Source organism: Dermacentor variabilis, chromosome 2 (genome assembly GCF_050947875.1).
Source record: "Dermacentor variabilis isolate Ectoservices chromosome 2, ASM5094787v1, whole genome shotgun sequence".
In the NCBI taxonomy this organism is placed as follows: domain Eukaryota; kingdom Metazoa; phylum Arthropoda; class Arachnida; order Ixodida; family Ixodidae; genus Dermacentor; species Dermacentor variabilis.
The window spans coordinates 121,389,697-121,415,151 of NC_134569.1; the positions used below are offsets into that span (position 1 = coordinate 121,389,697).

The 25,455-nt window shown below is 49.6% G+C and overlaps 1 protein-coding gene across 1 annotated transcript in view; it reads right to left on the bottom strand.

The window, feature by feature from the left end:
- Positions 1-15,645: 15,645 nt before the first annotated feature.
- PolA1 (DNA polymerase alpha catalytic subunit) overlaps positions 15,646-25,455 on the bottom strand; it is a 132,345-nt gene continuing 122,535 nt past the window's right edge. The window contains exon 37 of the mRNA XM_075681901.1: positions 15,646-16,919. Coding sequence (XP_075538016.1) covers positions 16,735-16,919 — 185 coding nt within the window. The 3' untranslated portion in view covers positions 15,646-16,734. The remainder of the gene's footprint in view (positions 16,920-25,455) is intronic.

Here is a 25,455-nt window from a genome sequence, read left to right on the forward strand (position 1 = left end):
AAGGCTCATACCGCTTCACCCTTCCAGGTTTCTTTTGCTAACCCCTCCTGGGGTAATACTTGAAAACATTTCCAATCGAAGCTCGTACCGCTTCAGCGCTACATAGCTTGCGATATCCAAGTCGCAAATTTTCATGACTCACGCGGTTTCAAAGAAGAAACTGCGGTCCACGTGTGGCAACAGAAATAATCCGAAATAACCTTCTGTAAGTACGGCTCAAGCCCCCAATACCCCAAGCACGCACCAAGAAAACGAGCGCGCGCGGCAGCCGAGCGAGCCGGAGCGAGCGGCGTCCTGGACGTGACGTCACTCGCGAGAGGGCGCCACTCCAAATTCTCGCCGCTAATAGCTTATCGCTTAACTGCTGCGCCGTTAGCGGCGAGACTGCAGCAACATTTATTTTTCGATCCGCCGTCGCCGTAGACGATGCGCATTTCCGTTTGGTCTCGGCAATACACGCACGCACACATGATAATTGGCCGACAAGGCTGAATTTACTAATCTTCATTCTGAAAATTGAGGACCACGTGCGCTCCGAAAAGGCGTCAGTCTGCTAACTAACTGCTTATACGTTCATAAGATTGTGCTCTCAACAAATATCGCCTCATATTGTGCACTGTAAAGACGGAAACTTGCCAACGCTAAATTAATACTGCGTTAAACATTTCGAAGCTGCACCGTGGATTATGAAGGACGCTGTGTAGTGAAGGGGTTCCGGATTAATTTTCACCACCTGGCGATTCTTGGCGTACACCGAGAGCACGGTACATGAGAGAGAAAGCGTAATCTTTATTTTCAAATCAATAAGATTTGAGTCCGGCGTCCTTTTAGTGGGTCTGGGCACCTGCCGCGGACGCGATTCCGAGACCTAGTCTCGAAGCGGCTTCCTCGGCTCGCTGGACGGCCCAGAGTTGTGCTGTCAGGTTCGAGCTGAGCAGTGCGGTCTTCCAGCGCGAGTGGAGGCTGGCGGTGGAAGAGACGGAGGGGTCGGCACTGCCCGACTTATTTGTTAAGTGCTGACATTCCCATAACAAGTGATTAAGTGTGGCAACCTCGCCACACGATGTGCATCTGTTTGTAGTGTGCATGTCTGGATACATGGCGTGCATGAGTCTGGGGTTTCTGTAAGTGTGTGTTTGTAATTGTCTGAAGTGTAATGCTTGCATCCTGTCTAACCTAGCGTGAGGGAATGGGTATACGCGCCTTTGTTACTGGTAGTGTGTCGTGATGTCGTGGAACCTGGTCAAACGATCCTCCCACGCCCAGACGTTTGCAGTACCCCGCAGGGGCTCTTCCTCCGGTGATGCTCGGTGAGTGAGGACTCGAGCATGAGTCATGAGTTTTTTATTTATTTATTTATTTATTTATTTATTTATTTATTTATTTATTTCAGTAAATCTGCCTCCACCGTGAACGCGGTCACCGCTGCCGGGAGTCGAGCCCGCGACTTCGTGCTCAGCAGTGCAACGCCATAGTACAATGTAGCCATACGCAGTGAGATGCTGCAACGGGCCCTAATGTGGCGTGTTGAATGTGCAAGAGGCTTGTGTATTATGATCCCTATTTGAAAAGTAGTCGATAGTCGGTTTCAGTCGCTTCTGGCACCATTCGCGATTCGTATTCGATTCGGTCTCAAAAAGCTATTCATCATTAGCGCGAGCATCTCCGAGCGAACCAATAATATCGGTTCTTCCAGTAGCGGCGCGGATAATAGCGATAGTCAATTAAACCTTTTAACACGATTAATCTGTGGCTTTTAATCGATGAATTAATCAATTATTTGGATTTGTGGGTTTACGTACACTAGCGGAAGAAAGAAGCTGTGCCGGTGATCTGTCACGTCACATACACTTTGAGGAAAAAAAAAGCATGCTAATTTGAATGGACAAAGCCACGCTCGTGCGTGCACGCGGCTCGCTTCATGTGTTTTGTAGCGAACGATCGTACAAACAGGCGAGCACATAATACCTGCATTTGCGATTCAAGCATTCGCGAAAATTCAAGAACTGAACGACGCTCTGCGCAAACGGACATTTCAAGCATGTCACGCTCAGTCAAACGCAATCACAGGACAAGCTGCGTAGGCAACGAAGCTTGTTACGTTCGTAGGCAATATGAGTTGATTTGCTTATTAACAGCCACAACAGCTGCAGAGAAGGCGCGCGCTCGCATAGCGTCGATGTTGCCGGGTCGACGCGCGTCACCGTCTTTACAACCGGCGTCACGTCGATGCGGTAGGAGGGAGCCTTGCACTTGCCACTAACGCAATGGGTCCAAGTCGCCGTAAGCTACTTCGGGCACCGAGCGATATATTGATGTTAAGAATGCCTTTGACTCGGTCAATCACCTTCGTGTTCTACTTAGACTCTCAACGCTCGGAGTCCATGGCCGGGTTCTCAAATGGATCGCTAACTTCCTGAAAGACAGGAAGATATATATATATATATATATATATATATATACAAATGACGGACAAAGCGGTGCATACGCCATAAACAAAGGAGTTCCGCAAAGAAGTCTGGCAAGTCTTCTCTTCAACGCAGCAATAGCAGGTTTACCATCAGTAGTTCCAGCAGACGTAAACAAGCCTATGTATGCTGATGACATTTGCATGTGGACATCGAACAAGTCTCTATAGGTTGTCAAGCATGGACTGCAGGAAGCTTTGAATACAATAGGTGATTGTTTAAGAGAACGCGCATGCAGATATCTTATGCCAAATCAGCGGTTTTGCCTTTCACAAGCAATTTTGGTCTTTCAACAGACGGCCATGAGATCGAGCTGCTTCGCAAACATCGTTTCCTCGGCGTGATTTCAGACCGCCAGCTTTGATAGACTGATCATTTGACTGCTCTGGAGAACCAAATTAGTTGCGTGATAAATGTTCTCCGCAGAATCGCCGGCACGAAGTTGGGTGAAACAACTGCATCCCTGTTTCACGTCCACTCAGCACTTGTCCGTCAGAGCATTGCTTACTCCGCCCCTACATTGCAGAAATTATCTCCGACGTCCTTCCACCGGCTACAGCTGTTGCAGGCTCGGAGTTTACGATTCTATCTAGGAGTCCCGCAAGCTACATTCAGTCACCTCACTATTGCAGAAGCGCGGGAACCACATTTCACCGTAATTCGCAGCCTGGAAACATGCCGACATCTCTTCAGAATTTCTACCCAGCATTCTGCGCATCCACTTGTCTCTCCGATAGAGAACCAGCCGGGTGCACAGATACACGCCATGTTTTAGGAGCATAAATCACGACTTCCACGATCAGTTTTTTGGCACTGTTACGTTTCGCCTACGACGCGCGGTATAGCCGGCGCGGATGCAACGGACGCCGGGGCTTCGTTCAAAGCGGCAGACATTTTGGCCCGTTCGGCGCCGCCGCTACGCCTCCCTGCCAAGCGCGTCCAGGCATGTTCCAATGCCACGTGTCTTCATGTGCGTGTGTGTGTGTGTATGTGCATGTTGGTGCCCACGCTTGTCGAAGCGCGGCAGCCGGGGAGAGGAGCTCCCAACAACTGTGAAGCGAGGGGGTCCGAGCGGCGCCGACACGACGGCTGCTCCACCTTCTCTTCCCATTGTGCCCGAGTGGCGCCGACACGACGCTGCGCCACCTTATCCCATCGTGCCCGAGCGGCACAGTCACGTGCTCGTATATAGAGGGGTTCCTTCTTGCCCTCAACTGCGAGAGTATAAAAGCAGCTGCCCCCGGACACCAAAAAGGGCTCCGATTTCTTCTGTTGAGTAACGTGCACTCCCGTCTCTCTACTTCGGTCGACCTGACCGCCAACTCTTTGCGATGTTAGAATAAACAAGTTGTTTTGTTGTTACCAGTCGACTCATGCTTTGCCGGGACCTTCGGATGCTTCCAGTTGTACCCCAGGCCGCCAGGCCAACGCTACCCTTGGGGCTTGCGACCCAGGTGCAACAACGGGCGTCAGCGCCGAGTTCCCAACAACTCGTGCCAGCGGTGCGACTACAACAACTGTCTGCCAGCGGTGAGATCGCGACAACGGAGGCCAGCAGCGAAGATATGCAGTTGACTGTATGCTGAGCAACTCAACGACGATCCGGGAGCAGTGCAACGAGCCCTGTGTGATGACTGGTTGCCTGCAGCGGAACGACTGCGCTGAATTCTTGGCTGCGAGGTTTGGTGAGTGCGGGACTTTCTTCTTCTGAGCTTTGCCAGGCTTTTGTTAGTGTCAGAAACAGAGCTGGTAATTGTGGTTGTCGTTGCTGCCGGGTTAGTTTGCGGCAAGACAATATTAGGCAGTAGAGAAAGCAGCATTCAGAGCAGCCATGGATTTGAAGTCGTTGCGCAAACCGAAATTGCTGGAGCTTGCAAGAGAGTTGGGTCTGGATGTCTCGGACAAACTCAGAAAACCAGAACTGCTAAGGGCTATTCTTGAGTTAGAAGCTGAGGATGACGAGCTGTCGGAATGCCTTGAGACCATTGAGGAAAGGGAGACTGCAAAAAGACAGGAGCGCGAACTTAAAGAGCAAAAAGAGAAAGAAAAAAAAATTACCGACGATTACGTTACTTCCTAATGCGAAATGTGAGCGCAGCAAATAAGCTGTTTCACCTTTTGGATAGATTGAGGCAAAGAAATCGAGCAACACATGTATGCGCTATCACATAATTTTTTTTTATTTTTCACACGTATTCCTTTAACAAAGACTCCACTAACAGTTCTTGACAGTCATGAAGGAAGCTTTGTGGTCGGAGAAATAGACTGATATATGTTCGACTTGGTACACCAATGCTTGATTCTCAAAGACGAGATCTATACAAGTGCCTCGCGAGGTTGTCACAGCCGTGGGGGAAGCAGAGGCTAAGCGCCGCCGCCGAGAAGACCCTGCCGTTCGCGCCGCCGAAGCGGAGGCTCATCGCCGCCGTCGAGAGCAACCAGCAGTAAGCGAGGCTGAAGCAGAAGCTCATCGCCGCCGCCGAGAAGACCCTGCAGTTCGCGCCGCCGAAGCGGAGGCTCATCGCCGCCGTCGAGAGCAACCAGCAGTAAGCGGAAGCGGAGGGGGGCGGCGTGTACACCCAGCGGCAAACGATGGGGGCAGAAGCGCGCGCAGCAAGCGGACAACACGATAAAGGGAGGAGGGAAGAGATAGCAGCGACTGACTGATGCCGCTGACGGCGATAGTGAGTCAACCCCAGCTATCCGCCACACAAGAACAGGGGGGGGGGACCCTTTCCTCCTCTTTCTGCATGGCGGCGACGGTGTTCTATGCAGTCACGTTATCTTGACTCTCTAGCGGCGTCAGCGGCATCCAGCGGTATCAGTCGGTCGCTGCTAGCGCTGGGGGGATGAAAGGGGGGCGGAGCTGGTTACGAGGCCGACGACGACGCCGACGACGACGCGAAACCCAGGAACGGACGCCAAAGAGCTGCGCTCTAAAAGAAGAGCGCGACCGTCAACACGCTTTGGAAATGAAGCGTCTCGAGATAGAGATCGAACGCGCTCGTAATGGAAGTCAGGCACACGGTGCAGGAGAACGCGTATTGTTCAAAATGACTGACCTGATGCGGCCGTTTAAGCTTGGAGAGGACATTGGTTTGTTCCTGGTTAACTTTGAGCGAACGTGCGAGAAGCAGGGGTTCTCTCGGGAAACGTGGCCACAGCGCTTGCTCACTTTGTTACCCGGCGAGGCGGCCGACGTAGTCGCTCGCTTGAATAGAGAGGAGGCAGAGGATTTCGACACAGTGAAATCGAGTCTGCTAAAAAAGTACAGGCTGTCAGCAGAGGCGTTCCGTCGGAAGTTTCGGGAAAATGAGAAAGGCAGAAGTGAGTCATATACGGAGTTTGCGTACAGGCTTATGTCAAACATGCAGGAGTGGCTCAAAGAAGAGAAAGCGTTTGGTGACCACGATAAAGTTCTGCAGTGCTTCGGGCTGGAACAGTCTTATAGTCGGTTACCTGAGAACGTGCGGTACTGGGTCTTGGATAGGCCAGACGTTTGTACGGTGGCTAAAGCCGCTGAGCTAGCCGAGGAGTTTGTGACGCGTCGGGCTCGCGGGGCTAAGGACGGTCAAAAGGGTGAATTTGGCTCGAAGTTTGAGAGGCCGAAGTTCACACCCATGAGAGCAAAGGGGAACACACGTAGTGCGGATGCGAGTGAAAGCAGTCCGACCGAACCTAAGGAGACGGCGGCAGCCGAAGCCGAACGCAGAAAGCGGTTCGAGACGAGGCAAGCGCGCGTTTGTTATACGTGCCAGAAGCCGGGTCACTTTTCGGCGCAGTGTCCGGAAACAAAACCAAAAGTTGTGTTTTTGTCAATATGCAGCACTGACGAGAACATGAAGCTTCTCGAGCCTTACATGCGAGACCTCCTCGTGAACGGGAAAGAGTGCCGAGTGCTTCGCGATTCCGCAGCTACAATGGATGTAGTTCACCCCTCTTACGTAGAACCCCATATGTTCACGGGCGAGTGCGCATGGATCAAGCAAGCCGTGGAAGCTCATAGCATGTGTCTGCCCGTAGCAAAAGTGCTTATTGAAGGACCTTTCGGAGCGCTTGAGACGGAGGCGGCAGTGTCATCTATGCTGCCCCCCCAGTACCCGTACCTATTTTCAAACAGGTCCGATCACCTCCTGCGCGAGAAGGGGCTTTTGTTTGGTGAGGCTAGCGTTCAGGCCTTAACCAGATCGAAGGTTCGGGAGCTCGCTGCAAAGGCGGTAGTTGCGGGGCCGACGTTATCAAACAATGAAAAAGGGTCAGAGGCGCAGCAAGCCGATATTCAGAGCACGCCCGAACTGAATAAAATTGAGTCTGTAACGTTAAAGGCACCAGATACTGGAGAGGAAATTACCGATGCGGGAAAGTTAGAAGAGCTATCTGCAGATTTGCTCATCGCGCCTACGTCAGATGGACTTAATAGGTTGCTAAAAGTCAGCCGGTCGGCTTTGATAGCCGAGCAAAAGAAGGATGGCAGCCTAGAAAATGTGCGCTGCGCTCAAGAAACGTCGAGGGACGCCCGACTTCGGTTATGAGCATCATCGAGCGACATCCCTCCGGACAGCGGATGCAGTCCCCTGACCATCGGGATCTCCTTCCCCCGGCGGGGCGGTCTGTTACGTTTCGCCTACGACGCGCGGTATAGCCGGCGCGGATGCAACGGACGCCGGGGCTTCGTTCAAAGCGGCAGACATTTTGGCCCGTTCGGCGCCGCCGCTACGCCTCCCTGCCAAGCGCGTCCAGGCATGTTCCAATGCCACGTGTCTTCATGTGCGTGTGTGTATGTGCATGTTGGTGCCCACGCTTGTCGAAGCGCGGCAGCCGGGGAGAGGAGCTCCCAACAACTGTGAAGCGAGGGGGTCCGAGCGGCGCCGACACGACGGCTGCTCCACCTTCTCTTCCCATTGTGCCCGAGTGGCGCCGACACGACGCTGCGCCACCTTATCCCATTGTGCCCGAGCGGCACAGTCACGTGCTCGTATATAGAGGGGTTCCTTCTTGCCCTCAACTGCGAGAGCATAAAAGCAGCTGCCCCCGGACACCAAAAAGGGCTCCGATTTCTTCTGTTGAGTAACGTGCACTCCCGTCTCTCTATACTTCGGTCGACCTGACCGCCAACTCTTTGCGATGTTAGAATAAACAAGTTGTTTTGTTGTTACCAGTCGACTCATGCTTTGCCGGGACCTTCGGATGCTTCCAGTTGTACCCCAGGCCGCCAGGCCAACGCTACCCTTGGGGCTTGCGACCCAGGTGCAACAACGGGCGTCAGCGCCGAGTTCCCAACAACTCGTGCCAGCGGTGCGACTACAACAGCACCCAGTCTTCTGCTACCCACCATGGCTTCTGCAGGCGCCGAAAATAGAAACGTCAGTCGAAGGGCTTAAAAATAAAAGCAACATTTCCACATTAGTTGCGAAGCAACTAGCGTTACATCAGCTATTTGACAAGTACCAGGAATCTATTCACGTCTACACGGACGGTTCTGTAATCAAAGAAAGTGAAACTGCAGCTTATGTTATACCATCCTTACAGGTAAAGTACGCCTGTCGATGGGACGCACGTCGTCACCAACGATAGCGGAATTAATGGCAATTCTCCAAGCCGCTTATTTTATCGAAACACACGAGACACCAGGAGAGTAGGTAATTTGCACTGACTACTTATCGGCTTTAGCATGTCCTGAAAATATTGATGACAGCCAACCACACGCACGAATAACAGACGCAGTACTGAACAGTTTAACTCAGGCTAATGAAGGAAAACACGAAGTGATATTACAGTGGGTCCCTGGACATGCTGATATAGCAGGCAACGAATTAGCGGACTCGTTGGCAAAATCTGCCCATAAAGATGCAGAAATCCAACTCATCCCTTTATTACCAATGGACACGAAACGCATATTGACAGTATAGTAAAGAAGGACTTGTGTATGTCAAGCTGCTTTAATGAAAATACTGAGGAATCGCTTCCTTACGAAGTGGACCTTCAACTCAAATACCAGCTGGATGTAGAACTTTCAAAAAGTACCGAGACACTAATTCATTGATTGCGTCTTGGGACAGCATACACGAAACATTTCATATATCGCATAACGCGGGCTTTTCCTCAGGCTTGCTTCTGTGGCCACGACGATGAGGATGTTCGCCATCTACTCCTCGAATGCCCCATATAAGCGATGCAAAGACAGCAGCTAGAACGAGAGCTATACTCCATTGATCCTCACCAACTTTTCTCACTCGCAATATTTTTGGGTCCATGGCCATGGAAAATAGCACAGCGAAAAGCATTGAACACGCTTGAACATTTTTACGAAGTGACAGGCATCCTTAACAAGTACTAGAAGTCGCATTGAATAGTCAGAAGATTTTACTATAACTTGCTTCTATTATTTGTAATGATAAGCGCTTATATATTACGTGTTATATATTTTTTTTGTATTCTGTGCGTGCAATTATGTTAGCTCTGAGTAATTCCCCACCTCTTTATATGCTCATCGCAGCCTACATCACGGCCGCTAGTGTGTGTTTATGACTTTGTTTTCAAACTCATTATGGTGCAACCTGCATTTGCCTGTTATGTTGGATATGTTCGTGGGTGTATAGGACTGTGTGCTGTGGATTTGTGACCATATGACGTGGTTTCTTTTAATTTTCTTACATATATATTTTACATTGTTGTTTCCGCTATGCGATAAGGAGTATCCGTCACAATTATAAGGTGACTACGTCTCTTTCTTTTATTTTCATTCCAATAATATTCCTAAATTATATATATATATATATATATATATATATATATATATATATATATATATATATATATATATATATCAACACCTCGCTTGGCGCCGTTTCGTTGTCGCTTTCCGCCGGAAACGATTACTTCCGTTTTTATCGGGGTACATTGGATCTGTTTGACGGATGATTCGTCGGCTAGCCTCCTCGAAAGTCGTTCCCACACGTTCTCCCGGTGGCCATGCCAGCTTAAGTGATTCATCGTGATCGAAAAGATGAGTCACAATTAAAGCTTTCATCGATTAATCGGAACGTTATCCGATCAGTCGCTCAGCCCTCCTAATCACCCAATTGGATTCTCTTACACACGCACACGAACAGACAGACAGACACGCACGCTGAACGGGGCCGCTGTTTCTGCTATGCTATATAGATGGTAGAGGCAGAAACGCTCCTCCAAGATACAGCCACCTGCTAACCCTTTTTCCGCGTGTATCTAGCTTTTACATGATTCTCAGTGTTTCTTTTTTCTTTTGCAAAATCATGACCCGATTTTCTTTATCTTACGCGCCAGTGCAACGACGCGTGGTTAACTAGAAGGACAATCGTGTATAGGATCACGAAACAAGGCCGAACTCCGCTATCGGTCTTTTCCTCCCTAGTGAATTTCGTGTGTTCATCGGTCTTTCGATTTATCGTTCAGAGGGAGCATTTATTTTTTTTTATCTCTTGGTTTATGGCACCTTTCGTCTCCGCGCGGCGACCCTACAGCAACATTGTAAGCGAGCAGAACGACTTGTGCGTGCATCAAGAAAGAAAAGACACAAGTCGAGCCTCCGTAATTGAAATGGGAAAACGGATTAGTGCTTTGGCCGCTAGTAGCTCGAAGGCGCGCCTACCTAAGCATCTTTACGTGCTCTCTGTGCAAACGTGGCCGGCGCTAATTGGAACCGAATTACTCCGCACGTATACAAGCTCGCCTTCAATCCGAGACCGCTCCCGGCCTTTTTTTAACGGCCGAGATTTCTCGTTTATTACTTTTCATCTACAAAAACGATTTGTCGGGAAACGCCGGAGCATGCACAATCGACCCAGAATTTAGCCCCGCTCGTGCGTTTGCAGTGAACGATTGGTCAGGCGCGCGCAGAATACCTAGATTTGCGATTCAAGCATTTCGTGAGCATTCGCAGCGCGGAACGCGACTAGAACTGCCACAACTTCACGTGTTCCTAAATTGCGGCCGGGAGAGATGATTTATTACTAGGGAAAAGGCGCACGCAGACGGGTATACGTATACGTCTGCTCGAATCGTAAGGGTTCTGGCCAGCTACTTGGGACGTATTGAGAGAAGGAAAAAGAAGAGGAAGAGAAGAGTGATCACGCTGTTGATGAAGAAGATTATCTACACGAAGATTGAAAGCTCTCCTTAGAGAACCACACAGAGTTCACCGATTCGCATCAAATGCAGGGTGACGAAGCCTTAAGTTTATCTGGGATTCTGGCTTCAACGCTTCCGGGTGTACAGTCGACCAAAAGCGAAACGCTGTCACGACGTCCTGCGTGGAAAAAAAAAAAAAATCCAGCCACGCATTTTGCGCGATAGAAGCCGAAACGTCAGCACGTGATAAGTAGTTCAGTAGAAGAAAGTAGCTACACCACTTTGTACAGAAAACCACGACAACTCCAGTTACATCCACCCGCGCTATAGAATAATCTATAATGCCAGTTGTCGCTTGCCATTAACTGAATTTCCGGCCCACTGCAAGCATGAATGGCTTAAATACGGGCAACCTCGCCTTGCTTTGGCGACGCGGGCTTCATTGCGCTTTCTGTTAATGACGTCATCATGACATTGCGCAATGATTAATGTTTGCCCGTTGTCCTCGGAGAATGCAGATCCGACTTCGCGGTGGAACTCGAGGGCGTGTTACGTCTGACGTGCGCCTGTGGGCTAATTACTGTGCTTGTTTATATGCAAGCGTATTATACGCACGTTTTCTCGGTGTCCTGGAAGGTGACTCCGAGTTTAAATTTGCAGGAAGTAAGTAAGAGTCGATATAGCATGAACCATATGGGTAAAATTTAGAGTGCGCAGTTTAATAATTAGAGGCAATGAAAAAATTAAATTATGGGGTTTTACGTGCCAAAACCACTCTCTGATTATGAGGCACGCCGTAGTGGAGGACTCCGGAAATTTCGACCACCTTGGCTGGATCTTTAACGTGCACCTAAATCTAAGTACGCGGGTGTTTTCGCCCCCATCGAAATGCGGCCGCCGTAGCCGGGATTCGATCCCGCGACCTCGTGCTCAGCAGCCCAACACCATAGCCACTGAGCAACCACGGCGGGTTAATTAGGGGCAATTCTTAATGTAACATATCAAGCCTCAAAAGGTATAGCTTTCCTAAAAATGCGACCTTGACTTTGGTAGGTCGCACGAGTCCGCTGTTCCTCATCTTTTCGGACAGGTCGCCTCGCAGCAAACATATGTGTATATATGAAAACATGGGTGCCCTTATTGCTAAGTTGTTGTAGTGGCTTAGGGGAGCTTATTGTCCATTAATTAGCCATAACGCGCAACCATCTGATCGCTCTTTTGAAGGGGTGTGAGAACACTTAATATATCGAATACGAATCAAACGAACTTTGATATTCAATTCGAGAATTCAGCATTTGAAGTTTTCGAATATTCGTTTCTCTTCAAATTTAAGGGATAAAAACAGTTGCTGAAATATATATGGAGGAACGCTATATGGAGTAATGTTCAATAGCTTGGCAAAGGAACAAGAATTCATGATCGCCAGTCAGCATTTAGTCTGCGCACGAGTGCGTTTATCTAGACCAACTACTCGCAGGAGACCCTGATAAACAGAAGAAAAATTACAGATTAAAGACGGGTTGTGTAGTACATACGGCAGGCATTACCAAGTCCTTACTGGAGCTTACCAGTGTCGTTGCAAAGAAAATAGAATCACTGCATTCTACCGGTGCTAACATATAGGGTAGATATTTGAGGTTAACAAAAAAAAAAAAAAAGCACGAGAACAATTTAAGGACCGCGCAAAGAGGCGATGGAAAGAAAAATGATAATATATATAATATTTGGGGTTTTATGTGCCAAAACCACTTTCTGATTATGAGGCACGCCGTAGTGGAGGACTCCGGAAATTTTGACCACCTGGGGTTCTTTAACGTGCACCTAAATCTAAGCACACGGGTGTTTTCGCATTTCGCCCCCATCGAAATGCGGCCGCCGTGGCCGAGAAAAATGATAGGTGTAATATTAAGAGACAGGAAGAGAGCAGTGCGGATCAGAGAGCAAACAGGTTATACGGATATTCACGTTGATGTTAGGATAGAAAAAAAAAAAAAACTAGTGCGTAGGGTAGCCAGATAACCGGTGGACCATTTGAGTTACAGGTTGGTTGCCAAGGGAAGGGAAGTGCAGTCGAGGACGGCCGAAAATTAGGTGGGGTGATGAAATTGGGGAATTATCAGGCGCAAGGTTGAAATAAGCTAGAGCAAGAATTGCAGATCCCTGGCAGAGGCCTTCGTCCGGCCGTGAACATAAAGATAGGTCGATGATGAATGCGCAGAAATAAAGGTTCATGTGGTGCGAATGATTCTGCACCAGGCGAGGCCCGGTTACTGCGAAGATGCAACAGTGCGTAAACGCATAGAGCAGCGAATTACCGCTTATTAATTTTGTTACTCAAGTAAAAAAAAAAGTTCCTCAATTTCGGCAAGCCTATCTATTTGTGCAATTTCGTCTGTCACAAGCACACTACGAAAAAAAAAAATTGAATAGAAAATTATGGGGTTTTACGTGCCAAAACCAGGATATGATTGCGAGGCACGCCTTTGTTAGAGTTGTATGACGATCCCAGCGCTGACATCCAGTTATGAGGATTGGGGGCTCAATCCCACCGTTCGTAACCAGTTGTCAAGATTGGAGTCGGGCATTGAATTAGAAGGTAGCTGGCCCATGCCGTCGTCCAACTTATCCACGCTCAGGACGTTTTTGAAGGGAAGGACTGCTCTCATCGAGAACGAGGAATATGGGTTTAGTTACAGTATCTACATAAGGACATTGCAGTTCATCAGTCTAGCATGACTGCGAGAGAAAGTACACTGAGCAGCCGCACAACAGCGGTTTATAAACACTCGGTCCTCCCTCGACTTAAGGTGAGGGAAACGTTCGACCAGTTATCGTAAACGAGTCGCCTCTCTGCGCGAGGGATTACACACACACACTTCCGCACAGGTTCACGGTCCTCAACCGACGTCAGACGGACTTCGTAGAACTCGGGGCTTACGGCAGGAAAGGTGCCTTTTATTCCCCGAGCTGATCCCCCGGTGCGTGGCCACCGGTTGCCCATTGTCTTGGGTCTTGAACGGCGCGTGGGAAGGGGCCTCGAACTACGTTTTCTCGGGGACTGCCCCGCTCGTGGCAGACCGGGTAGGCGGTGTCGTGTTCCGGCACAAAGCCTGCTTCGTCGAACTCATCTCGGCTCCTACGAAGGAGAGTCGAGGACGCGCGTATTGTCCTCCGGACACAGTCGACTTAGTGACGCCGTAGCTAGAGGGTTGCGGCGGCCTTCCAGGAAAAGTTTGACGCCGCTGTCGCAACTGGCTGGCAAAACTTGCACTTAAGTAGGCCGTTCTTAACACCGTAGTGTGGGACTACAGAAACTTGGACCACCTAGGGTTCTTTAACGCACACCTAAATCTAAGTAGACAGGTGTTTGCGCCCCCATGCAAATGCGGCCACCGATGCCAGGATTCGAACCCGCCACCTCGTGCTTAGCAGCCCAACACCATAGCCACTAAACAAGCACGGCAGGTAAGCGCACTACAAAGTGCGCCGATGTATGCATTGGGGAGCAAAGCCGACGTTAAAATCAGTCGGCAGTTTGCGCTTGTCCTGTCCCTGTGTGCTTGTTTTTCTCTTTTTTGCGCAATGTGTTCTAAAGAACTCGCGCAAACTAGCCCACCAAGATATTCTTGCTCTACCCAGGGCACTTCTTCCAGCGCTGTACGTTTAAGCACGCTCTGCGCATAAGACGTTTCTCAATTTAACACAACTAGCAATTCTTTTAACGCAATAGACGGTAAAGCGCATTGTCTTCACGGTAACGACAGCCAACGAGAACAGAAAAAGAGCGCAGAGCGACTGATAAGCTGAAAAAATTGGTAAGGATACGTGGCACTGAAAGGCGGACGTGCCAACATGGACATGAGAAGGAAAGAAAAGGACAGGTGGTGTCGGTTTTTTGTTTTGTTGTGTATGAACTGCCTTACAGTAGCATAGAGGATAGGCACATGCGACCGGTAGTTAGTTGGGAAGCCCCGTATTTGAAAATAATTTGCCCCGTAACGCGATAGTTGCCGAAATACAATGCGCAGTAAGCGTCACACCGTTTCGTGCCGTTTGTTGGAGTGAACGTTCGCAGGCGGCGAGCGAGTCATCTCTCTTAGATAAGTAAAAGAAATGCAAGTCGTATTGAGTTCGCGGAAGTTGCGCCTCACGGTTGCGAAGTGGAACCACTCGGCTTCTTTTCCTCCTGTTACCTATCTTCACTCAGCCACTGGTCCCTACTAAAACCACCATTTAGCTTCGTACTGCTGGACTCGTACTGCTTTCCTCAAGCCTATCTTTGGCCTACTCCATTAATAGGCTTCGCGTTATCGGTAGGCTGAATTATATAGATTTGCTGAGCTTTTGCTTCGAATATTTTAGAGCTCAACCCTGCGCACGTCATTCAGACAAGCTGCAGTTTCTCTAATTGATGTGGCTACCATGACACAAAGGCCGCGCTTTCGTTCAGCCTTGAGGAGCACGATAATTATAGACCGGTTAGAAAAGCGTTTTTTCTTTTCTTTCACAGCTTCGGTGAAGGCAAATTGAGAACGCTTCCTTCGGGGAGTGGCGACTGCATGGTGTGAGCGCTCTAAGACAGGATGCCGCTGTTTCGACAATCAATGGAAAAGAACTGAACACTACAATGCTTGCCGTTGTGGTCCGCGCACTGACACACGCGACATGTCAGCAAACACAGTCCGCGAACAACGCGTCATCGGCTGCTCAGCTACAAAGAAAAATCGGTTGTTAGCATACGTAACGAGGGACACGTTTCATATAAATTGCTGCTTCGGTGCGACAGGACCGCCGCTTACACGCTGCTTGCGGACTGTGTTAAGTCACAACTATGGGCCGTCCAGCAGGCCCGGGGGTGCGCTCGAAAAGCACAAGCCTCGTGACCCACTACAAACGGGCCCAACGGGGCTAGTGCAGAGTAGAGTATAACCCCGGGTCGACGCTTGGCCAGCGTCACGACTCGTTAAATCGTCGTTTGCCGGCACTTTATTAAAGTTATTCCTATCCTATCCTAAGTCACGTAGATCCACCCATTTCAGCGCTGAATCACAGCAGGCGATGCAACCAATATAAGAAAATATAAATTTATTACATCACGTAGAGTAAAACGGCGCACATGAGCAGGTATGAAAGTAAATGATTCAATAAACGTGTATTCACATTGTATCAATACTTCTGCACACCCTATAATACATTCATTGCAGATTAAGAACAGCTAAACAGAACATAAAACACACACGAGCATAAAGTTTCGACAAACATACTTAAACACACACGTCAAACGCAAATACATCTGGCAGTCTAGTACAGACAAGATCGATCATACAATTTTAAATACGGACCCAACAAAACATTGTACCGAAACACTCAATATAACTGCAATTACAAAAACAGAGAGGTTTACACAGGCAGGTAAAGCATGCGAGCGTATGCCACGACATCGGGACTGCATGAGCTGCGGTACACGTAAGCTAGCGGTCTCGTAAAGCACAGTCAAAGGACCCATTTAAAAGATTTAAAAACGCGCACGTCGTGGCTAAACTGCTGCATCCCATTAAAATTCTTCACTAGAACAACCACGCGCATAAAAAGTTTTCTTCCATTGTTTTTTTAGCGTTCACAAACTCATGTGGTTGCGCACTGCTGACATCACATACAAGACATCACTAGTAGAACCCCAGTGACGGAACTACGGACTATTTTCCTAGCAGCCAGCAGGCAGGGCCGCCGACGTTTTCGAAAGTTGGGCTGCCAGTGAGGTAGAGGCCTGGCCTATACGCCGTGCAGCGAAATGTGCACAAACCACGAGGCACTGAGCGACGTAGTGAGAAAAAAAAGTTTCGCTGGAAAGTGGCAAGTACGTATTTTACGCGCACTTTCGGCGCGGCGTCTCCACGTCCAACTCACGCCGCGCAGTGTGCACGCTGTAACACTGTAACAGCAACGTGCCCCGTTGCTGCTTTCAGTCATCGCCGCACGAAATACAATTGTGTACTGCACACAGCGTTGCACATCGCCCAGCGTGCATCAGACACGCGGGCGTGACGCCTAACGTGCGCTCCATGTGGTTGTGTCCGCTGCGCACCAGATGGCAAAGACAGCGCCAGTGGGGGAAACCGTCGCGCCCATTCAGTACACAAGGCACGGCGACGTCATCTTAGTCGAGCAACGCGCCCTCGCTGGCGGCGACGTTGGCGCGCAGGTCCAGCGGCCGGTAGGCGTCGCGGAAGAAGTCCCGCAGCGACACGACGCTGAAGGCACTGCGCGACAGGTACCGCTTGGCCACCTGCTGCAGGTGCCGGCAGGTCCGCTCCGTTTCGGGACATGTCACACATGGCAGCCCTGCGACACGTAGATGACATTATGGTAAAGGAAAGGTACTGTAATTGCATTCTATGGAGATTGACGAGGGCGAAGCTCTGATGCCCGCCCTTTGTATCCCCCTTTCCCCCCAGTCTTTGTTTTTACACTGTAAAAAGCTTCGATGTCAGCACAGACTTTAAGTTGCTATGTGGAGAGACTGGAATATTGCGTCCCTGTCGCGTGTCCACGTCCGAACTCATTGGCCACGAGTATGTCGCCTCATTTTTCATCCTCCAATTACAGCGGCATCCCGGGCGTTTGGTCAGGCTGAAACAAGCATCTCCATGACCCTCCCCCTTTCCTTGTAATGGGTAACGTGATCTTTTACCTCGATGACGTTATTTGAAATAGTTACTCGTAGAAACAAGGAAGGACGCTATCCATTTTGAGATACTGACAAGCTGTTCTTTTTCTTCCCTTGCCATTCGCGGAACACACGAATTAGTTGCAAGAGAGCAGAATGTAACGAGCATGTATGCAAATATTTGCTTATTATATAGCAAATGTACTGTTTAAAGTAATGTAAAAAAATCTAAAGTAATGATGAAACTTCGTAGGCGTCAGAACTTCGACATCTAACGCAAACAGCTGACAATGTGTCGGTAGCACGTTGCATGAATAAGACCATGCCCGAGTGGAACAGGGTCACTAATATGAAGGAGGGCCATCAGTATGCTCTAGATTGAAATAAGCAACAGCATAAAATAGGAGTGCACACCAGAGAAACAAAGAGACGCCCCCCCCCCCCCCCCCCCCAAAATAAAAGGAAAGCCCAGCGTAATTTAGCACCGCTACCTGGCTGAGCTAGAAAAAATTGCAATCACACAGACGACAAAGGCGCCCGGATTGAAAGAGAAACCAGAGGCGAACTGGCACAAAAGCGCGCAGAGACAACTGGCCGCGCGACACTCGGCCACCGGACACTCGAAGCTCTAGCACGCGACAGCCACGGCAGCACGTGGCGTGACGGAATTCAATTATGGCGGTGACTTAAAAAAAGTGTCATTAGCGATTCGCGCGACCGAAAGCAGAAGGCGCACGCAGCATTACGGCAGCAGCGGGCATGTCAAGTGCAGACTCGGACAAAAGGAAACGTGAGAGCCTTCACGGAAAACAAACATAACGTATAGAAGTGCCGCCAGTGGGCCCACGCGAAAAAGAAAGAAAAGAAACGTTCTCTCCGTCGCAACACTTACTCACTCGCAACGGGCTCCCTTCCCCACACGGTCGTAGCGTGCACGCAGCCCGACCCGCGGGGATTATCCGAATCGGTCATCGGTCCCTAATAGAAACGAAGCGGGAGATTCGTTCCGGCTTGGGAGCTAGTGACCAAACCCTAATTGCCGTGCGCGGCGCTTTCACGGCGGGCCCAACATGCGACGGGGCAATGCGCTGCGTGCGGAAGGGGAAAAAAAAAAGAAAAAAGAAAAATCGCCGCGCGAACGCGAGGGAACCAAACCGCAGGCGCGTTCCGTGGCCGAATCCATCACGCTAAGGACAACCGCCAACAAAGATCGCATTAAAAGGAAGCCGGAGATGGATTGGACGCCGCGGTTGCCGAGGCACTCCGATCGCGTCGAGGCCGCGCGCCAGGCTGCCTACGTGTACAGCAGCCAGCCTCGCACAGCGCGCACCGCCGTACGTATAGACTGCATAGACCACTCGTTGGTCACCGCGTGTGCGAGAGCGTTACGGCGAGCGGCGGCTGATAGATCATAAAAGGCGATCGCATGTTGTGAAACACGCCTCGCATTTGTGCGTGCAACGCTCTCTCGGCGCCGGAGAAAGGAGAGCTCGTTTCCTCGAGGCTGCAGACGAGGCACCGCGCCGTGTGCCAACTTCATCGTCGCCCTCCAACTGACGCGGTAGTGTATGAACGCGGGCATATGCGAACGAATATGAGCGCGCTATAGCGACTGGCGGCCAACCTCTTTTGCGGGGGCCTTAATAGCGCGGCGCTAATTGTCTTTTGTTGCCGAACTTCTTCAATCAAGCTAAGTAATGTGTCCCGCGCCAAATTACCCATGTGCTTACGGCTTCCACGCGTGCCCTCCACATTGCAAACGAACCCGTTTACGTGCGCTTGCCGCTTCTCTGAGTACCAAAAAAAAAAAAAGGCGGGGTAAACACAAATGAAGTTTCGCGCCCTGTCGGGAGGCAGCACGTCCGAACGCGCGAGCAACGTTAAACCAAATATGCGTTAGACCTCATCGCGACACCTCGCAAAAATGACGTGTTCCAACGAGCTAGTATATATAGCAAACCTAATGGCTGAGGCACGGAATTTGCCCACAACGACTTTACGGAAATTAGGAGAGGAGAAACGAAGTGGGATGTGAGGCGGCGTCGCCTTTACGGCACAAGTGACAATAACATACCCTGCCAACCTGAGAAATTTGAAATTCGTCAAAATCCCACGGAAGCGACGCTGCAAGGTGGTAATGGCACCTATTCTTTTTAAACTTTTCAAAGAGCACACACTTTTTTTTTTTTGCGGGATGTATAATGACTTTATTAACGACGACTTAACTGTAGAGCCAGCACAGAAGCAGTACTGCAAACTTGTAGCAGTACAAACTGACAAGCAACACAATGTTTTTAGATCATATACACAGTTAGTTTTTCGGCAAATTCGGTGTCGGCTATTGGTTCAGGAACTTGTCCGAATAAACTTGCTCGAAGAAGGTGCCCTGCCCCTGCCCGTTTACAGACAGCAGGCCTACAAGGGTACGGTCGGAGTCCAACGAGCGAAGACATTTCGCGAATATAACTTATTTTTCGTGAACTCGTATAGAACGAGCCCGAACTTGCAAATATCATCGGAAATTCCGGAGAGTTGGCAGGTATCCAATGACAGCTCAGAAACAACAGGGGTAATGATAGGAGACAGTATTTAATGCCGGAATATCAGCCGCGTAAGAGGGGAGCAGCCGCTGTACAGCGCAAGTAAGAGAAAGAGTCGTCACTACCGCGTAGGCGTCAACACGCAAATGACGATGGCTTGCGACACCTGTGTTGCAAGTAAGTCTCAAATACTGCGCACAGTGCTTGATGTCTTACAGCTCGGCTACTTCATGTCTCAGCCGGTTATTGTAAGAAATACCACGGTGATCAACGCCGTGTTTCGAGGCTATAGCATGGATGTACTGCTTCCTTGGGTTTTTCCTTGTAACGTGCGTTTTTCTTTCTGCATCTCGGAGAAAATATCGCATATAAAATTCGCGTAGCAAATGACTTGGTTAATTTTTAGTACGCTGACACGACGGTATTACTTCAAGGTGACCGGTGGAGTGACTGACAAAGAAAAAAAAAAGCGTGCAGTTCACTCGAAATACGCCGAAGTGACAGCGATAACTATGGCACGCTGTATGCGATGCGAAGTAACACATTTCGCGCCTCGTCAGTTGCAGCAGACGTTCCCACCAGCGTGTGAACAATCTGTGCAATCATCGACTGCCTCAAGTCGGGCGTGACGGACACTGCCCTGTCGGATACGACGGGGCTATTATGGTCAAAGACCATCCGGAGCGCACCACAGAAAAGGAGCCACGTGATACCTAACCAGCCAGAGACAAATAGTACGCATATAGAACATACTGGTAACTGTCTCAAGAAACGCTTCAGGGAGCGCGGCAACAACGTAAACAGGACGGACGATGGTTTTGTTGCGGCATACTACCGCGGATGCGGCATACTATCGGCCATTGTTTCAGACTACTATCATAATATATGCAGAAATTAACAGAAACGTGCAGTAAAACCTGAAGCAGAAATCAATAGGCATGCACGGTGCGTTATTACAGTTTACATCTACTGTGGCGTTAATAGAAAACAAACAAACAAATAACCCGCAGGACAAAACGAATTGGTGCATCTAAGCTAAAATATTATGTTGATTTTAGGCTTATTTCTTGTCTAACGCCTACATTGTGATAATATATATATATATGCATGCACATATATAAGCTCCCGAGAAGGTTTTCAAATAAACATTTGTTGAGAGCAGCGCTTGTGTATACGTCCCCTTTCCAGTCTAAGCCTGCTGAGCCCTTCAGGTGCTTACTTGATCACATGTACACTCAACCACAAAAGTTTACGGACCACGGCATCTAAAAAAAGAAACGTTCAATTTCCGAGCAGTCTGCAACATCATTCAGTAAAACTGAACGTCACAATGTTGTTCCCATAAACTTCCAGAGGCTGTAAATGTGAATACTAGGCTGCGTTTTGAAGCTGCTCCAATATTCAGCTTTTTCACAGATGTCGTGTTCCGTAAAATTTTGTGGTTGACTGTATCAAGAAGCACAAACTGCGTGATTTTAACTCGTTTCCTCCTTCGCATATCCTGAGTTTAACTTTGTGATTCTCGCTTCCCTACTGATTATCAGTGGCTGCAGCGGGCTTCATTCATATCAGTTCAGGTTCATGAGCGCCTTGTTCCAGCAAGAGTCATCGAGCTACTGACAGTCGGCAGAAGGTGAGCTGCTCACGCTTTCAAGCACAACACGCCTACTCCATGTGCAAGCAAACTGTTTCAAGCAAAGAAGACAAAGAGAACGCGGTGAGCAGCACCTCTAGGCATCTTGCATTAAGTCAAATTAACGAGAAAGGCAACACTGTACTTTTGCAAACCTTTGTGAAGCGCACCATTATGTCTATTCCAGAGACGTTTTGGATAAAGGCAGCCAGCGTACGTTTACCAAGGAGGATGTGTCGCGAGAGAGAGAGAGAGAGTAAAACATCTTTATTAATAATATTTGAATGGCGAGAACTACACCTTGCAGCTGTCGGAGAGGTCGATCCGGCCATTTTTATATATGGTCACCGAAGTGTAATTAGATGCGCACGTCGTAGACTAGTCGAGTCACCGCTCAAAGTTCGACGGCGCACTCTTCACGAGAATGGGGCGGTGGAAGACCCTCTCATCTGCAAATACTTCATCGAGCCTCCTGCAGACAATTATTAATGCCTTTAATAAACGTAATGAACCTGTTGCTGATTCATACTCCTCGCCTCAAGTTCCACACTAAGAAGGCATTGGCCTCTTGATTGGTGCAGATCAGATATGGAAGGTACTCCAAAAGGAAGTACCATGCATCGATAAATACAAAAGTCTCGTCGCGATAAAAACAGTTTTTGGACGACCTTTCCAAGGTCTCATAAGCAGTGAGATGCCATTACGTCAAAGGGTGCGCGCCGGAGGTTTGCGCTAATCGCACAAGCTGCTCCATGGACAAGAACGTGCTACTTGGCCGCTTGGGCGTCCGATGGTCAGCCATTCCTCGAGCTTCCTGGCGGCGCAACACCTTTTGAAAGACCTTGTATTCGTCCGGTCAATTACTGCGCAGCGGTGGTCGCACAATAGAGGCATCTCTGGAGCCAAAATTTGGATAACGGACCTTGTCTTGAACTAATGCTACGGCTACCAGCCATAACCTGTGCTGACGAGGGGGGGGGGGAGGGCGAGCCCCTCTTTAAATAGTCGAGGGGGGCTGGGCCCTCCTAGTCCCATTTGACTTTAATCCCACCAGGGTGCCATTACAACAAACTCGTAGAGTGACTCGCCGGGCGTCGTCCATCGCAGGCACGTAATTTGAGCTCTCGTCTTCTTGCCCTTTCACTCTCCTCTGCACCCGCGCAGGGTAGCAAACTGGACGAAGTTTAGTTAAATTCCCAACCTTTTCTTCCCCTTCTCTCTCGTACGGCGACCCGCGAGTACAGCTAGGGAGTGCCTAAAACGCAGCCATCGCTTTGAAAACACTCCGCTCTGTGGAATTTCACCCAGTTGTAGGCGAAAAGATAGCAAAAAGAGGAACTCCGATATCAAGGCGTGATGATCAAAAGAGAGAGAAGAGAACAAGAAGATGATGATGACATGCTCAGTGGTGGAACAGAAATTTCACATTTCGGCGCAGACAAAACGCCGATTTGGCGCAGCAGCAAGCACTTTTGGCGCAGGGTCCAAAGCACGTATGCTTACCATGCACCATGAAAATTTTAACTGACATAGTCGATATGTTATGGAGACGGGTTGGCGCCAAATTTATCCTGCAAGAGCGGTCAGGAAAGGACGCGACGTTCCTCCACACCACGATGCACAAAGGGCGCTACGGCCTGGTTCGTCGACAAGGCGAAGACAAGGCACCACAGGCACATCATCAAGAAACGCGTGCTTATTATCATCGGATGCAACACAGTGCGACAATCACGGGTTGCGGGCAAATGCTCACCGCAAGACCGATCGAGTACGCGCGTCGGAGCTGAACATGATAGTGCAATATACTCATGTCATGCCATGCACATTAGGGAGTTTTCGAATAGGGGCGCGAAGGTTTTGCGGTCGCTAAATAAATCGCGTCATCGCCACTGCGCATGCGCGATACGCAAAGAGGGTCTTTTGTTTGCGTCGGCGACGCTATTTCATTGAAATAGCGCTGCGACCAAAACTCGAGGCGAAAGTTTCGCGTCAACGAACATGGCGTTACCCATCGAAGTGGCGGCTCTCGCCGTGTACACCACATTCGACCTCATTCGCTAATACTAAAGCCCCTCCATCCACGCGCCACTGCCGACCAGGTTAAGTACCGCCAACCTACCCTCCTACGCCACGCTTCTCTCCCCAACGTTACTAGATCCTTTTTTAAGAGCGTTTAAGAATTTAAGAGCGTTGTCTCTCGCACTCAACACCTTAGCTTCCGGCGTCAAGCGGAACTTACGTAGCTTCAGCTTCCTGTTCCGAGTGGAAGTGACGCTGTTTTTTTAGTGTTGTTTACTTTCGCGTCGTTGGAGAGGCTTTAATTGCACCAGCTGCGATTTAAACTGTTAATGCGATTCCATCTAAGAACCACCGCCTATTGTAAACGGCGATCTGGTCGTGTTCGCAGGTTCGCGTCAACGTGTGACGGGTTGTGCCACGAGAGACAACGTACAGGGGAATGCAGTGCCTGGGTGCTCGGAGACCACTGCCGCTTTTCGTGCATTTGGAAAAGAGTGACCGCGAGCTACTACTTAAGCGGAATACAACAGCTTGTCCCCTTTGCATTCTTCTTATGGTGACCGCGGCAGCTCCAGAAACTGCAAGCACAGCGAAAGGGGACGACAGGCAAAGTGTGCGGGCGCAGCGTACGCACAAGCGCGCAGATGCACACGGGTGACGCTCGGTGGAGTGGTTAGAGCACGGTGTAAGACCATGGGCTAGAGCTAGAGCTACTCAGATTAGCGCCGGCTGCTAAGCACGCGCGGGCGTCTCACCATGGGCAGTCAAAGCGGAAATTCCCGCAGCGCAACTCCAGGAAGCGGAAACGCCGGAACCGGATTTGGTGTGAGGGGAAAAGGCGGCGTACATCAAAGGTTGTCGCTACTTAAGAAAGCGGCAGTGGCGCGTGGATAGAGGGGCTTTAGCTAATACCATTCCGAACTATGCCCCAGGTGCGATTCTGGTCAGAGCGGCTATTTTGCAAATCCCCGATATAACCCACAAACATCGAAAAAGCCTACCTTTAATCCTAGAATGTGACATCCTCCTTCGGCAAACTTCGCGGCACCACGCGGTTTTCATGAAAGCCGAATAACGCGCCAGCAAGACGGTACAGCGGCACTACATTGTACTAAAGTGTACTAGAATGAAGTTATTCTAGTACGCTCTAAGTGTACGTCCATCAGCGAAAAAATTCGCAGTTCCGCCCGAAAAGCGAAGCATCGATTGCGATAGCAAATTAGTTGACAGCCATAATAAATAAGGATAATAGTTTTATCAGCCGTATAAGCTCGTAAACAATCGCTTATTAACTAAATTAACAAGCATGGCGCCAGCACGCACAGGCAAACAGGCAAACATGCACACATCATACTCGACGACCACGGACACTCGCTGTCAAGAAGCGCGGAAGAAGCAGCAAGCGAAGTGGCCTCGGTGCTGTCTATCGCTCCAACGCGAACTGAGTGGCAAGAACATAGCACACGCAAGGCTATGAGCCGTCGGCCCACATCATGGATGGCCTACAGACTCTGCCCCCAAAGCGGATCAAGATAAAGCCCCCGTTACCGCGCCATACGCCGCTGCTGCAGCCAGTACCAACGCCCCCTTCCTTCCTCTCCTCCGCTTTCTTGCGCGCGACGCAAGATGGCGCGCTTCCTCCCCGCTTTCCTACATTGCGCACGCGAGATTGAGCCGCGATCGTCGATGGTGTTATTGCCTTTGGACTTCATATAGAACATCACGGCCACGACGACGGCAAAATGTGCCTGGAGTGTCCACATAACTGCTATTGATAATACATAATTACAGCCTGTCCCGAACCCGGCACCGGCGGTGGTCCAGGGTTCGAGTCCGGGACCGGGACGAATTCTTCACCTGTGAGGCTTTTCTCTCGATGAGCCCATATGGGTTTCCTTTGTAGCAATTGCTACGAACTGGTGCATGTCTGGTATTCCCTTATTAATTACTTCTCTCCACCTTGCGGGCTTCCGCAGAACTATTACGCCAAACTGCTATTGCCATAAGATTCAACACTTT